Source organism: Erithacus rubecula (genome assembly GCF_903797595.1).
Source record: "Erithacus rubecula genome assembly, chromosome: 13".
NCBI lineage: Eukaryota > Metazoa > Chordata > Aves > Passeriformes > Muscicapidae > Erithacus > Erithacus rubecula.
In genome coordinates, this window is record NC_136665.1 from 4195051 (window position 1) to 4208157 (window position 13107).

Genomic DNA, 13107 nt, shown 5'->3' on the forward strand with positions numbered 1-13107 from the left:
AGGGGACTCCGCGCCGGGATGTAGTGGGCGCGGCACCTAAGGCGGGTCCGGAGGGGCGGGGCTGTAGAGGTGGGCGGGGCCTCGGCCCGTGCCCCACGGGCCGCAGCGATGGCAACGCGACCCTTCCCGGGAATCCTTCCCGGTGGCCAGCGCTCTCGGGATCCCGCCGCCCGGGCAGCGGTGCCGCTCCCAGCCCGCCGCGTCTCGCTCAGCTGCGTGCTGCCGGCACGCGTGGCTGCCCCCCGGCCCCACAGAGAGACTGGGCAGGCGGCGCTGGTGCTGTCTCAGTTTGTCCTCAGCGGGGTCTTTATTTGCCAGAGATACAGCGGCGGGGCGCGGGGCGGCGGCGGCACCGCGGGCACAGCCGGCCCTGCAGGCATGCAGCTGCGAGGGGCGAAGCGGGGACCGGGGAGGGGGCACGGAGGGGGCGGCGGGGGTCCCCGTGTCCCCCCCGGGGGTCCCGGGACGGAGAGGGGGTCTCCGGGACGGCCCCCGCTCCGTCCCGCGCGGCCCCGCCTGCGGTCCCGCACATGCACGCGTGTCCCGGGGGTCCCGCCCGCCCCCCCAGCGCTGCGGGGCGTGCGGCCCGGGGGGCTGCCCCGCGTCTCTGGGCATCCCCGGGGGAGGGGACGGCGGCGGGGGACAGACTGAGAGAGCTGGGAGGGCACGGGGGAACGGGCGCCATGCAGGGCTCTGCCCCGCGGCCGGCTCTCCGGCGGGGCACGTAGAAAAGGGGGCGCAGGCGGGGTGGGGGGCCATGCCGGGGCTATGTACAGGGGGCGCGGGGCCGCTCAGCCGCTCTGCTCGCTGGGGGGCTCGGCGGCGGCCCCGACCTCGGTACACGTGGCTGCGGGCGATGTGCCGGGGGCCGGGGGCTGCGCGGCGGCGGGCGGCGTGCCGGCGGCTGCGGGCTCCGCGGCGGGGGCGGCGGGGACCGCGGGCTCCGTGGCGGGGGCCGGGGCCGCGGCCGTGGCGGTGGCGGGCTCTGTGGCTGCGGGCTCCGTGGCCGCGGCGGCGGGAGCCGAGCCCGCGGCCGGAGTCGCTGCCGGGGCCGTGGTCGCTGCCGGGGCTGGAGTTTCTGCCGGGGTGGCTGCCGGGGCCGGGGTCGCTGCCGGGGCTGGGGTCGCTGCCGGGGCCGGGGTCGCTGCTGGGGCTGGGGTCGCTGCCTGTGCCGGGGCTGCCGCCGTCTCCGTCTGCTCGGGCGCCCGCAGGCGTTTCATGAGCGTGGTCACTCGCACGGCTTTCTGCAGGAGAGAGACGAAGGGATGTGGGGCTGGTGGAGGGGCAAGGCCTGGCAGCCCCACCAGGTGGGTGACCGGGCTCGGCTGAGAGGGGGCACGGAGGCACGGCACACCCACACCCACCTTCCACTTGGCCCGGGCGAAGTTCTTCTCGATCTGGGCACAGACGCCATCCTTGATGTTCTTGTCAGAGGCAGCATTCCCAGAGATCCTGGAGAGGCAGTGAGGGATGAGCAACCCCCACCAGCGCCCTTGGCTCCCCATCTGACCCTGCCGCTGCTCACCACTCATGGGAGATGGCCTCCTCTGCTGTGATCCTCTGGTCCTGCTCCACCTCCATCAGGCGCGTCACCAGCTCCTTAGCTGGGGGCATAGGGGGAGAAGACAGTGTTGGTAGGGGACAACACAGCACCCCACATACTCCCCAGTGTGGGGCTCACCCGCTTGCGAGATGTCATCCCAGTATGGAGGATCGAACTCATAGTCCCCAGCCAGGATTTTGCGGAAGAGGTTCTTGTCATGATTCTCATAGTCATCCTCATCTGCCTCCTCGTAGAAAGGGGGGTTTCCCGAGAGGCTGGGAAATGTGGTGGGGGGGCTCAGTCTGGTCCCAGCCCTAAGCCCTCGTGGCTACCCTGTCCCTCTGCCCACACTCACAGGATGTACATGATGACACCGATGGCCCAGCAGTCCACCGGCCGCCCGTACCGCTGCCGCCCCACCACCTCCGGAGCTGCCAGAGACACAAGAGCAACCATCCCCCAGGTCCCCAGCCACCCGGCCTCTTGGCCATGCAGTCATGGGGATTGGGAGGCACCCCAAGCACCCAGGATGAGCCCCCAGGGTGATGGGGAATGGGAGGTGCAGCAGCAGGTAGTAAGGAGTGGATGGTAAGGAGCAGCAGGGGATCTGCTGGGACCCAGCACTGCCTGCCCCTGCATGCCTACCCGGCTTGCTCTCACCCACCCAGGTACTCGGGGGTGCCACAGGGCTCCTTAATGAGCCCGTTCTCCAGCTTGGCCAGGTGGAAGTCGCTGATGACGATCTTGGAGTTCTTCAGGCGGTTATAGTACACCAGGTTCTCCAGCTGCTGGCGCAGGGACTGTGAGTGCCAGGACGGGGGGCACGGCAGCACCCATGGGTGCTCCCACTCCCCTGCCACCCACCTTGAGGTTTCTGTGGACAATCTTGAGTGAATGCAGGTAGGCAACAGCCTCCAGCACCTGCCGGATGACATTGCTGGTGTCCTTCTCCGAGTAGTAGCCCTGGTCCAGGATCCAGTCAAAGACCTCCCGGCCAGTGGCCCTGCAGACAGCAGCTCTGCCAAGACCTACCCCTGGTGAGGTGACCCTCTCCACTCCCAAAATCTCCCAAACTTACAGCTCCAGAAAGATGAAATATTCCTTGCGGGTGATATAGACATCCACCAGCTGTAGGATGTTGGGGTGTTTCACCCTGCAGAGAGACAGGGGCATGGGTGGGAGTTCCCAGTTTGCCCAGGAGCACAGGATCCCCCTCCAGCCCCAGCACTCACATTTTGAGGATGATGATCTCGTTTTTGGCTGCCTTCCGCACTTTCCGCCCATCCCGCTTCAGAAACTTCTTGCAGGTGTAGAACTTCCCTGTCGTCTTCTCCTTGGCCCGGAAGATTTCACAGAACTCCTCCCTACAAGGGTACCCCCAGACATCACCCCATTCCTGGGGACCACTGAGACTGGGGTGCTTGCATGGTCCCTGGGCCCACCAGCATTCCCCCCGATGCCAGTAGTCAGGGGAGATGCTACAGAAGTGGAAGAAAGCTGTGGCTCAAAACCACTTTGGAGGGGAAGAAGAAAACCAGCAGTGAGAAGCAACTGATACAGAAGAAGCAAATTGATAAGGAAGGGGGAGAATTTGCTGGTTAACAAGCCCCTTCCTCAGGACAGGAGGGGTATGACACACTGTGAAGCCACTCATGCCAAGGTGGAACAGCAGCACACCCGACATTAACATCAGCACAGCAGTCGGGGAGAAAGAAAGGGAGATGTGCCGGTAGCTGCAGTATTTCTGTTCTATTATTAATGGTGCTTGAGCCCATCGGCCAGGCTGGAGCTGCAGGGGAGCCCCTGGGGGACACTGGGCATTGCTCCAGCAAAGCTGTTGGCTTTCCAGTCCCCACAACTGTACTGAAATCCTCATGGCCACTGCCCTGAGTGGAGGGGAACAGTGACCTGTGGGCTTTGGGACAAACTGCCCAGAGGATCATGGAGCAAAGATCTGAGAGCACCAAGGTCCCCACTGCCACCCAATGTGACCTTCTCAGGTGCAACCTCAGTCCAAGCAGATGTTTTGGAAGTTGATGGAAAAAATTCTGGTGCCCGTTTTGCGGTCAAGCTGCTCTCAAGGGGTGTGAGGGCTTCACTTTTTGGGGTGCATCCTAACAGGTTCTTCAGCATGGTAATAAAAGTTGGGGGAAGCAGCAGTGCTCCACTGTCCCCCAAGTGAACTCTGCCTTTCCTTTGCTGTAGCTGAGCCCTCCTGATTCACAAAATGCTCGAAGGAGCCAGGATTATGTGAAATTGCTGCAATCCCTGCAAATCTTGAGGGGAGGAGGGAGGGATACAGGGAGCTGCCCAGCTGCAGCCAGCAGCAGTGGGAAGGCTCACTGCCCTCCTTGGAGCTAGCTGTGAATATCCCCCATGCACCCATGAGCAAGAGTGACAAGTTAGGGTAAAGCCACCCCAAAATACACCCTGCAATCCCAGCCCAGCTGGAAACCAGCACCCCCAGAGCCCCCACAGGCAGTGTTGTGCCACTCCTCAGCACCCCAAGAGCCCCACACAGGTGGCTGGGGTTCCCCAGGACATCCATGGGGCCGTGGAGGGACCAACTCACGTTTTGATGACCTGGCCCAGGTCATATCTGTCGGTCACCTCAGACGGCTGGTTATAATCTTTCTTGTCTCCCAGCGTCACGCAGCCAAACGGCATCGCAGGGCCCGGTGCTGGCAGGGCAGGGAGAGGCAGTGAGTGCCCGGCACTGCTGGCCCCCTGGAGCCACAGCAGAGCCCCCTGAGCTCTGCTAATTAACATGGAACTCAAGCACAGCGGCTGTTCGTGCTCTGCAGCTGCTGCAAGCCGCCGTGTGCCCAGCCCCACCGGTGTGCATCCATCCCCGTGGCACCCAGCCTCTCTGCCTGGGCTCAGGCTGCCAGCACAGCCACAAGCTGGCCCCTCTGGCCCCTGTTTGTGGGTTATTAATGATTAATGAGCAGTCAGGGTAAGCACAGTGCCTGGAGCACCCACTGGAGAGGCAAGTGGAGGTGAACGGATCCTCTCCTGTTTCTCAGCCCAGTTTTGCCCAGGGTAACATTTCAGCAGCCGGGGCCTCCCCAGGCAGAGCATTGTCACACGTTGTAACATATGCAGTGGGTTACACCAGTCTCAGCTTCCCATCCCCAACCAGCCCTGACTGTGGCACCAGGCAGGTGGTACTGCAGCTTGGAGGTGCCAGCCCTCCTGCCACTGGCAGCAGTCAGGACACCAGCCTTGGCACACGCCAGCTTCTCCAGCCCTTTAGGAAGGATGCTTTGCCCCTTGCTTCCCTGTTGGGAACCCTTCAAAATCAGATCCTTCTTAAAAGCTTCCCAGAAAAGACAATTGATCACGTAAAGTAATTTTTCCCCTTTTCCCACCGTGTTACCAGGAGGAAGTTTCAGCTGACATTATTTTTGATGGCTCAGAAGATGACAGAGCTGCCTAGGGCCCCCCAGCCCTCTCGGATGGGCCTGAGTGGGACCTTTTGATGGGGAGCTGGCACGATGCTGGTGGCAGCCGCTGCCCAGCACTAAAGCTCCCTAAACACCATACTGTGCTGTGTGGGCCTGGCTGTGCTGCAGCAGCAGTGCCCAGGGCTGGGTGGTGAGGGCTGCGGGCAGGATGGCTGCGGGATGCAGGATGCGGGATGCGGAGCCGGCATCACGGGTACCCAAGCGCCGAGCCTGTTGCTATGGCAATGGGAGCTGAAGATGCAGAAAGCGGCACATCCTTTGGAGGGGGCAGGGACGGGCAGCACCCGGCAGCACCCGACCCACCTGCAGGTGCACAGCCCCATCCCCACTGTGCGGGCCCCAGGAGGAAGGCGTGCTGCCTGCAGCAGCCAGGGCGTGCACTTAAGTGCTCCCTGGGGTGATTGACCCAAACCTGGGTGGGATGTGAGTGCGGTGAGCCAGGGAATGGGGGGATGCTCCTTCCAGCCTTCATCCTTTGGGGCTGAGATGCCTTTGTACCTGCTGGAGTGATGCCCACAGGATGGGTGCTCCCAACTTGCAAGGCACCCAGGCACCATCCTGCCAGGAAAGCCTGCACTGGCTAAGAGCACCTGCCCCAGTCCCACTCAGCGTGCACCAAGTCCCAAAAGAGAAGCAGAGCACCCATAGGACACCACTGCTTGTGGCCCAAATTGGATGAGGCTTTCCAGCCTACACCTGACTCATCCCAGTAGCTCTCCCAGCAAATGTGCTCTGCCTGGCACCTCTGTGTCCCCGTGCCACACGACGCTGGCTCTCCTGTGCCACTGTACCTGGCCAAGGGGAATGAGGGCTGTCCTGGCAGCTGCTGGAGGGGTGGGGGGGGGTTCAGTTCCTCAGATTATCAGGAGTAGGGTTGACCAGCGGGCAGGCAGGCTGGCAGGACTGGCATCACAGTGCCAGGATTAGCTGGGAAGGGGACCCGGGTGGGATGATATATCTGGATTTTATTGCTGTCTCTGGGAGCACTCAGCTAATCTGCGCTCATAAAATTAGTTCCTGTTGGTTTAGTGGGGACCCATCCAGCCGGGGCTGAGCATTTCCACCTTCCCCTGCCCCAGGCTGGCTTTGAGTGCACCAGGGATACCCTGCAAGGGAGGCTGGCACCCAGCCCAACATCGGGGTCAGCACCTGCACCCATCAGGGGAGAGCTCCCCCACGGGGGCAGGGACAGCCAAGCAAGAGGTGGGCGAAGGGATGAGTGCTCCCTCCCCGGGGTGCCGGGGGGAAAGCTCGGTGCTGTGCTGGCATCCACACGCAGCCAGCACCCCCCTCCAAGTGTCTAATTTGGGAGCAGAAGCAACAGCGGGTGTAAGACAATAGCGGGGAAGTGGGTGGCCGGGTGGGGATGGCACGGAGGGATGACGCAGCCGTGCAGCCCTCGCCAGCGGGGCCCCCCAACCCCCGACCCCCAGCTCTGCCCCATGGCGTGAGCTGCCACGGGCTGGTATTTCATCTCCGTCCCCGCTTCCACCTGCAGCTGCCCTGGACATGTCCGTGGGGGGTTACCCCTGTCATCCCGCCCCCACGTCCCGGGGGAAGGATGCACCGAGGAGAGGCAGCAAACGCAGCCAGGCTAAGACGGACCGAAATATTGCTAGTGCAGGCAGCGGGCAGGCAGCGGGAGGCGGAGGGGAGGCGGAGGGGTCGGCCGGCCCAGCGCTGCCCGCCGAGCCGCGGGGCTGGGGCTGAGGCAAGGCTGGGGGAGTCCCACCGCCCCCGGCCCGGGGCGTGCGGAGGGACAGCCCGGAGCGCGCAGCGCAGGGAGGGCTGCGTTTGGCCGGCTCGGAGCGCTGCGGCAGCGGGAAGGGAGCAGACTGCGGGAGAGAGCGGTGCGGGGTCCGGGAGGGGATGCTCGGCGGCGGAGGCACGGGGAGAGGCTCCCCGGCAGCACCCCCTGCCGCGGTGCCGGCCCGGTTCTGCGAGCTCCTCGCGGAGACGGGGGCGGCACCGAGGCAGCAGCGGCCCGGGGGGGGCGAGCCCCCGGGGAGGCGCGGGGGGAGCCGCGCTCCGGTAGCTCGCCGTGCCCACGGCGCCCGTCGGGGCTCGGGGTCCGCGGGACGCGGGGTCCCGCGGGGGCAGCGCGGCGGCGAGCAGCCGTCGGGGCGCGCACGCACCGGACAGGGACACGCGCGGCCCCGTCGGGACGTCCCGGGCCACCGGGGGCGGGAGGAGAGTTTGGGGCAGCCCCGGGCCAGACAGTGACAGATGGCAGCAACGCCCCCCCCCGCCGGGCCCGGCCCCCCTCGCCCCCGGTCCGGCGCGGCGCGGCGCGGCGCTCACCTGCACGCCTCTCCGACCGCAACGGGGGGCCGCGGCCCGGGGCCGCCGCTCGGGGGGAGCCCGCCCCTCCCGCCCGCCCTCCCGCGCCGGGCCGGGGCCGAGCCGGGCCGAGCCGATCCCCGCCGATCCCCGCCGATCCCCGCGATCCCAGCCGATCCCAGCCGATCGAGCCGTCGGTCCGTCGCGGCGCGGCCCCGCGCGCCCGGCGCGGCAAGTTGGTGGGGCGGGACCGTGCGGGCACGCCCCCTTTCACGCCCCGCCCCTCCACTGACGTCACCGCCAAACTTCGCGCCCCGCCCGTGAGGAAGGGTCACGCGTGGCGCTGGGACCCACCGGCACCGCGGGGGCGAGGCGGGCGGGACACCAGTGACAGAGATCCCATGGGATTGGAGACCCCATGGGACCCCACAGTGAACCCTCTGAGCCAGGATCCCCTGGGCTATGCCACGACCCCTGGGATGGGATGGGATGGGATGGGATGGGATGGGATGGGATGGGATGGAATGGGATGGGATGGGATGGGATGGGATGGGATGGGAGTAGGATTTTAACAAAGCTGTGCGTGGGCTCAGCATCACAGGTATGTATCTGTCCCCTGAGGGCACTAAAAGGCGCCCCGAGGACACGGTTAGACACACATTCTTGCCTCCGTGCCATCATCCAGTGGGAACCAGGCAAATTCTCCAGCGGCAAGGCCGAAGGGTGTACTCACTTCCTCATGACAGGGTTTGACCTTATCCCGCAGCCTGGGGCAAGGAACAAGAAAGGGACAAGAAATCGGGCGCCCTGCTTCTCTTACCTCTGCCCACAGCCCAGGCACGGGACCCAGCCTGGGGTGTGCAGCATGGCCCCCAGGGCAGAGCAGGGCACCAGTCCCTTCCCCAGCCCCCTTGCCCCCACTCCTCATGCAGTGCAGCCACGTGTGCGAGCCTCCCCAGCAGCTGCGTGCCACACGCTGGCATTTGCTGCCCATATGGTGCTGCTTCCGAACTGCACCCGCACTTCCCTCCACTCCTGCACCCACCAAACCCCAGCTCCCCAAACCTCCCAACTCGCACTGTCTTCAGCAGCCACAGGGGTGTGGCCATCCACTCCCGGGACCCACAGCCCCCTCGCGCCCATGGATGGGGCACACCAGTGTCCCAAAGCCAGTGTCTCCCCTCTGCTCACTGGAACCCAGCCAGCACTCCAAGGGAGAGCTGTGCCCCCAGCACCTGTCCCGTGTGACACTGAGCCCTGCTGGCCCCAGGCCTATCACCGCCCGAGCTGGGTAATTAAGGGTGTGTGAGAGCAGGGGGAATTAGCAGGGCACTGTAGTTTGAGCTTCTAATCAAGAGTTTAATCATAGCGGCTGGCAGCAGCGCGCCGCGGTTATTAATCTCTGCACCTCGCGGGGACCCGGAGCGTAAGTCGTAATTACCAGCAGGCACCCGTGTGGTTCGGAGCTGCCCGGTGGTGGCTTGCAGCATGAAGGATCTGCTGGCACTTCTCCCTTGTCCCTTGACCACTGTGTGTGCCTGTCACCTCCTGGCAGCCCGTGGCAGAGCTCCCATCACTGTGTACTGCTCCCCTTCTGGTCCTGACTCTGGTTCAGATCTTGGTCCACTCTGTGCCCCACTTTTGGGTGATGAGCTTTGCTGACCGCAATGGCATTTGTCCTTACAGTGCCATGTCCCATGCACCCACTCCCCCCTACACCCCAGAGCTGAGTGTGGGGTGCCATGGCTGGTCTGGGGTGATTTTTCCTACAGCACCTCTGGAGATAATGAGCCTGGGATGCCCGAGGTGGGGCTCCCAGGGCTGGGAGCACCTGACTATTACACTTCTGCCTCATATGGGGTGGGGGACACTTGGAGGTACTCCACAGCTTCCGCTGGGGGACATCTGGCTGTATTCCCCTGCTCCAGGTGGGTGAAGGCGCTGGAGGGCCAGCCCAGATGGTGCTCGGGGTGCAGTGGGGGGGTGCTCAGCATGTTTGTTCTGGGGTGCAGTGAGATGCATGTTCATCATGCCTGTGGTGGGGTGCAGTGGGGTGCAGTGGGGTGCAGTGGGGTGCAGTGGGGGGTGTTCAGCGTGTCCGTGACTCAAGCACCACGCGGCACCGCATCCCTGCGTGCTTGCCATTGCCATGGCAACCGCCAGGCAATCAGCGATAATTGTGCACGTTGGCCCGGCAACGGGGCCAAATAAACCCCATCCTTCCTTTCGGGGGGCCGGCGGGGAGCAAGGGGGAGAGAAAAAGAGGTGGTGCAGCTGCTGGTGGCCACCCCTGGCCCTTCAGTGGGATGGGCTGCAGTGGGGGTGCACAGTGGCAGGGCTGCCCTCCCCATACTTGTCCCATGGCACCCATGTGCCCTGGAAGGCGTCAAGGGACACAGCCAGAGAGCCACTCAGCTCGACCACCACGGTGTCCCCCATGGTGCCACAGATCCACCAGCCCATCCCAGTCAGTGACCACACATCGTGAGCACAGGGTTGCCCCACACCTGGCTGGGTACCACTGACCGTGGCTGCTTGTCCCTGGCCAGCCTGCTCCTGATGTGGCCTGTCCCGGTGTAGATGACAGTACAAAAAGCCTTTTGCCTCTCCACCTGTCCACTGACTTGGTCCCTGTCACATCCAGGGCTGGCTCTAGTCCCGTGAGCCCTGATGGGGAAAGGGAGCTTGTTTTCCGTATTGTACTCCTGCATCACAGTGATGACATGGCATCAGGGTCTGATTTCCCTTCACACTGAAAGGGATCTGGGGGTCCCCTGGGTCTCTGGCAGTACTTGCAGCCATAGAGACCAGGGTGCAGGGAGGCAGCTCAGGGAGAGGCCCTCAGGGAGAGGACCAGGACCAGGACTGGGACATGGCTGGCACTGGTCCTGGATGGGTGCTGGGATGGGGCGAGCCTCCCCAGCTGAGAGCTGGTGCTGTTTCAGGGGCAGAGAAAGGAGAAAAATATGCGCCTTATAACCTGGAAAGTTTTAGGGTAAAGTAAAGCTTCCTGGAGGACAGCAGAGCTCCCCAGGTGCAAAGCTCTTCTGGGAGTCAGCAAATATCCCCAGAGGCCAGCAGAGATTCCCAGGGACCGCCAAAGCTCCCCAAGGGGCACCAAAGCTCCTCGGAGACCAGGAGAGGTCCTCGGGGACTACCAAAGCGTCCCAGGGGTGCCTGAAGCTCCCCAAGTACCACCAAAGCTCTCCGGGGGCCAGCAGAGCTCCCTGGGGCCAGCCGAGTCTCAGGTGGGTGCAGGAGTGCCCCGGGCTGTGCAGGTGGCCCCAGTTGGGGGTTCCAGAGGCAGGCGGGGGGCAGGGGGCCAGGGCTGGCTGCGGGAGCCGGGGTGCGGGCAGCAGGGACCGGGGGACCGGGCAGCAGGGACGGGGGGTGCCGGCGTGCAGCCCCCCCGCCGCTCACAGGCATCATTAGCAGAACTCGCTGGTTTCTAAAAATGGCAAGTCGGTGCCGCGGCTGCTGCTCTTCACGCCCGCTCCCCAGCACCGGCAGCCGCTAAAAACAGCTCGGCGCTGCCTGCTGCCTGCTGCCACCTCTCACCGGGACGGCTGGCACCGGAGACCCCCGCCTCACCTAAACTCTGGTTTAGCACAATTCTGCCCATCCACAGTCCAGCCCCCACCCCGCGGCAGCACCCGCTATGCCCCCAGATCCCAAACCCGCGGTCCAGGTGCCATTGCGGCATCACCGGAGCGCGTGGCCGCGGATCCCCGGGCAGTGCCGGCGGCGGGACCGTGCCCGGGTCTGTCTGTGCGCCCGCAGCCCCGCGAGCGGCCACTCATGTTTTATAGATGGCTCCGATTTTAATAATTAATCCCTGCTAACGACAGCACTTTCCCCAAATAAAAGATTTAAAGTGCTGTGTGTGCACGGCGCGCTGCCGGGATGGGACCCCGGCTGCTCTGCCGCAGCCGTGGCGAGTGGCACAGCACGAGGTGGCTTGGCACAACTTGGCACAGTGTGGCACGGCCCGGCACGGCCTCAGATGCCCACAGATCAGCACGGTGCTCCACCAACCGTGCCCAGCCACACAGCACCTCAGGGTGCCATTACCCAGTGACCAGGTGTGGCATTTCAAAGATATGCCCCAGCTGGAGCAGGAGTGCCAGGTGCCATGCAAGGCGCCACCCTGAGAGGTCACCTGCGTGTCCCTGGTGCCATTGCGACACATTGGAACAGTGGGCACAGTGCCAGTACCAGTCCCAGCTAGCAAAGTCAGGCAGCATCGGACAGGGGTGGGCACATGCCAGCCCTTGGAAGTCTGGGCGCTCGCTCCTCACCTCCTGCAGCGTAATTAGGGCAGGATAAATGTGGATTAGCATGAAATCTGTCATCTCTGCAAGCACATTCATGGGGGGAGGGGAGCAGCCTAAAGCAGGGGCCACCTTCACGCACACCACCACAACCACACCAGACTTGTCAGCTAACAAGCAGTTCACTGTGCCACCCCACTGCTGGCATGGACAGCCCTGCTCCCACCAGGTACCCTGCTCCCACTGGGTGCTCCCACAGCTGTCTCCTGTGGCACTGCACAGCAGGCCTGGCAAGCATCTTCCACCCAAACACAGCCCTGGGCACCCACTCTGTATTGTGCTGAGGAAGGCAATAGCCAGGGTGCCAGTCCATCCATCCATCCATCCATCCATCCATCCATCCATCCATCCATCCATCCATCCATCCATCCATCCATCCATCCATCCCTACATCCATCCATCCCTCCATGCATCCACACATCCATCCACATGCATCCACTCACCCATCCAGTGACCCACCTGTCCATCCATCCATACATCCATCCATGCATCCCTGCATCCCATGAGCTGCTGGTGCCCCAGTCAGCCACTCCAGCTGCCCCTCAGGCATGCAGCATCCCCCACTACCAGTGCCCAGCACCTCCCATTTCTGATCCAGCCCTAATAACCACACAAGTGCCAGGCTCTTCCTGTTGCCACAGCAACTGGACAGCGAGCCAAAATGGTGCTGTTTGGCCTTGTGTACAAGGTCAGCACCTACACTGAAGGTCAAGGTCACCCCAGAACCCAGGCCAGGGGAGCAGAGCAGTGGCACCGTGGGGAAACTGAGGCATGGCTGCCCTGACCATGGGATGCTGAGACCCAGCTGCAGTAAAAACGCCCTGGGGCGTGTGGCAGAAGAGCTGTGCAGGTGTGAGGTGCTGGTGGAGATGGACAGCTTGGCTGATGGGAGCTGATGGGGCCCCAGGCTCCAGCACTGCTTAATGAGCAGCCGAGGAGGTTTTATTTAGAGACAGTGTTGGCGGCAGGGCCTGTGTAGCTGGACATGGAGCAGGAGCTGTGCTGCCCACAGCCACAGGCCGTGTGTTTTTTAGCATCCCTTGTCCATCCTGTGCTTGTTTTGAATATCCCCTGCCCATCCATCCATCCATCCATCCATCCATCCATCCATCCATCCATCCATCCATCCATCCCGGACCCTGCCCTTGTCCCTGCCCCAAACTCCGGACCTGCACCCAGGAGAGGGATGACCATCACTGCTCCCCTCCTCTTTTCCAATGTCTTGTTCTAGGTGACTTCTTCCCAAAACTGGGGCAGAAGGGACCTCTTCATCAGGATGAGTTCATTGCAAATGTGACATCTGCCACCACTTCCACCAAAAGAACAGAAAGCCAGCTCATAGGGGAGCAAACATCAGAGACCCATGCCCGTCTCTTGGCATGCCCTGGGGCATGAGCTGCACTATCCTCTTCACAGGCAGTACTGAAGCAATAAAGGTGTCATTAAGTGAAGTTGGTAATGAGTATTGGTCACCACATAGAAACCC

General features: G+C 63.5%; 1 protein-coding gene across 1 annotated transcript; it reads right to left on the reverse strand.

The window, feature by feature from the left end:
• Positions 1–107: 107 nt before the first annotated feature.
• On the reverse strand, positions 108–7372 carry CAMKV (CaM kinase like vesicle associated). The gene is made up of 12 exons (XM_079316634.1): positions 7312–7372; positions 4116–4224; positions 2776–2907; positions 2622–2696; positions 2408–2546; positions 2208–2328; positions 1899–1974; positions 1682–1818; positions 1526–1604; positions 1365–1452; positions 253–1244; positions 108–207 (listed from the first exon to the last, which is right to left on the reverse strand). The coding sequence occupies exons 2-11, from the start codon at positions 4208–4210 to the stop codon at positions 792–794; spliced, it is 1395 nt and encodes a 464-aa protein (XP_079172760.1). The 5' UTR covers positions 4211–4224; positions 7312–7372; the 3' UTR covers positions 108–207; positions 253–791.
• Between the last annotated feature and the right edge of the window lie 5735 nt (positions 7373–13107).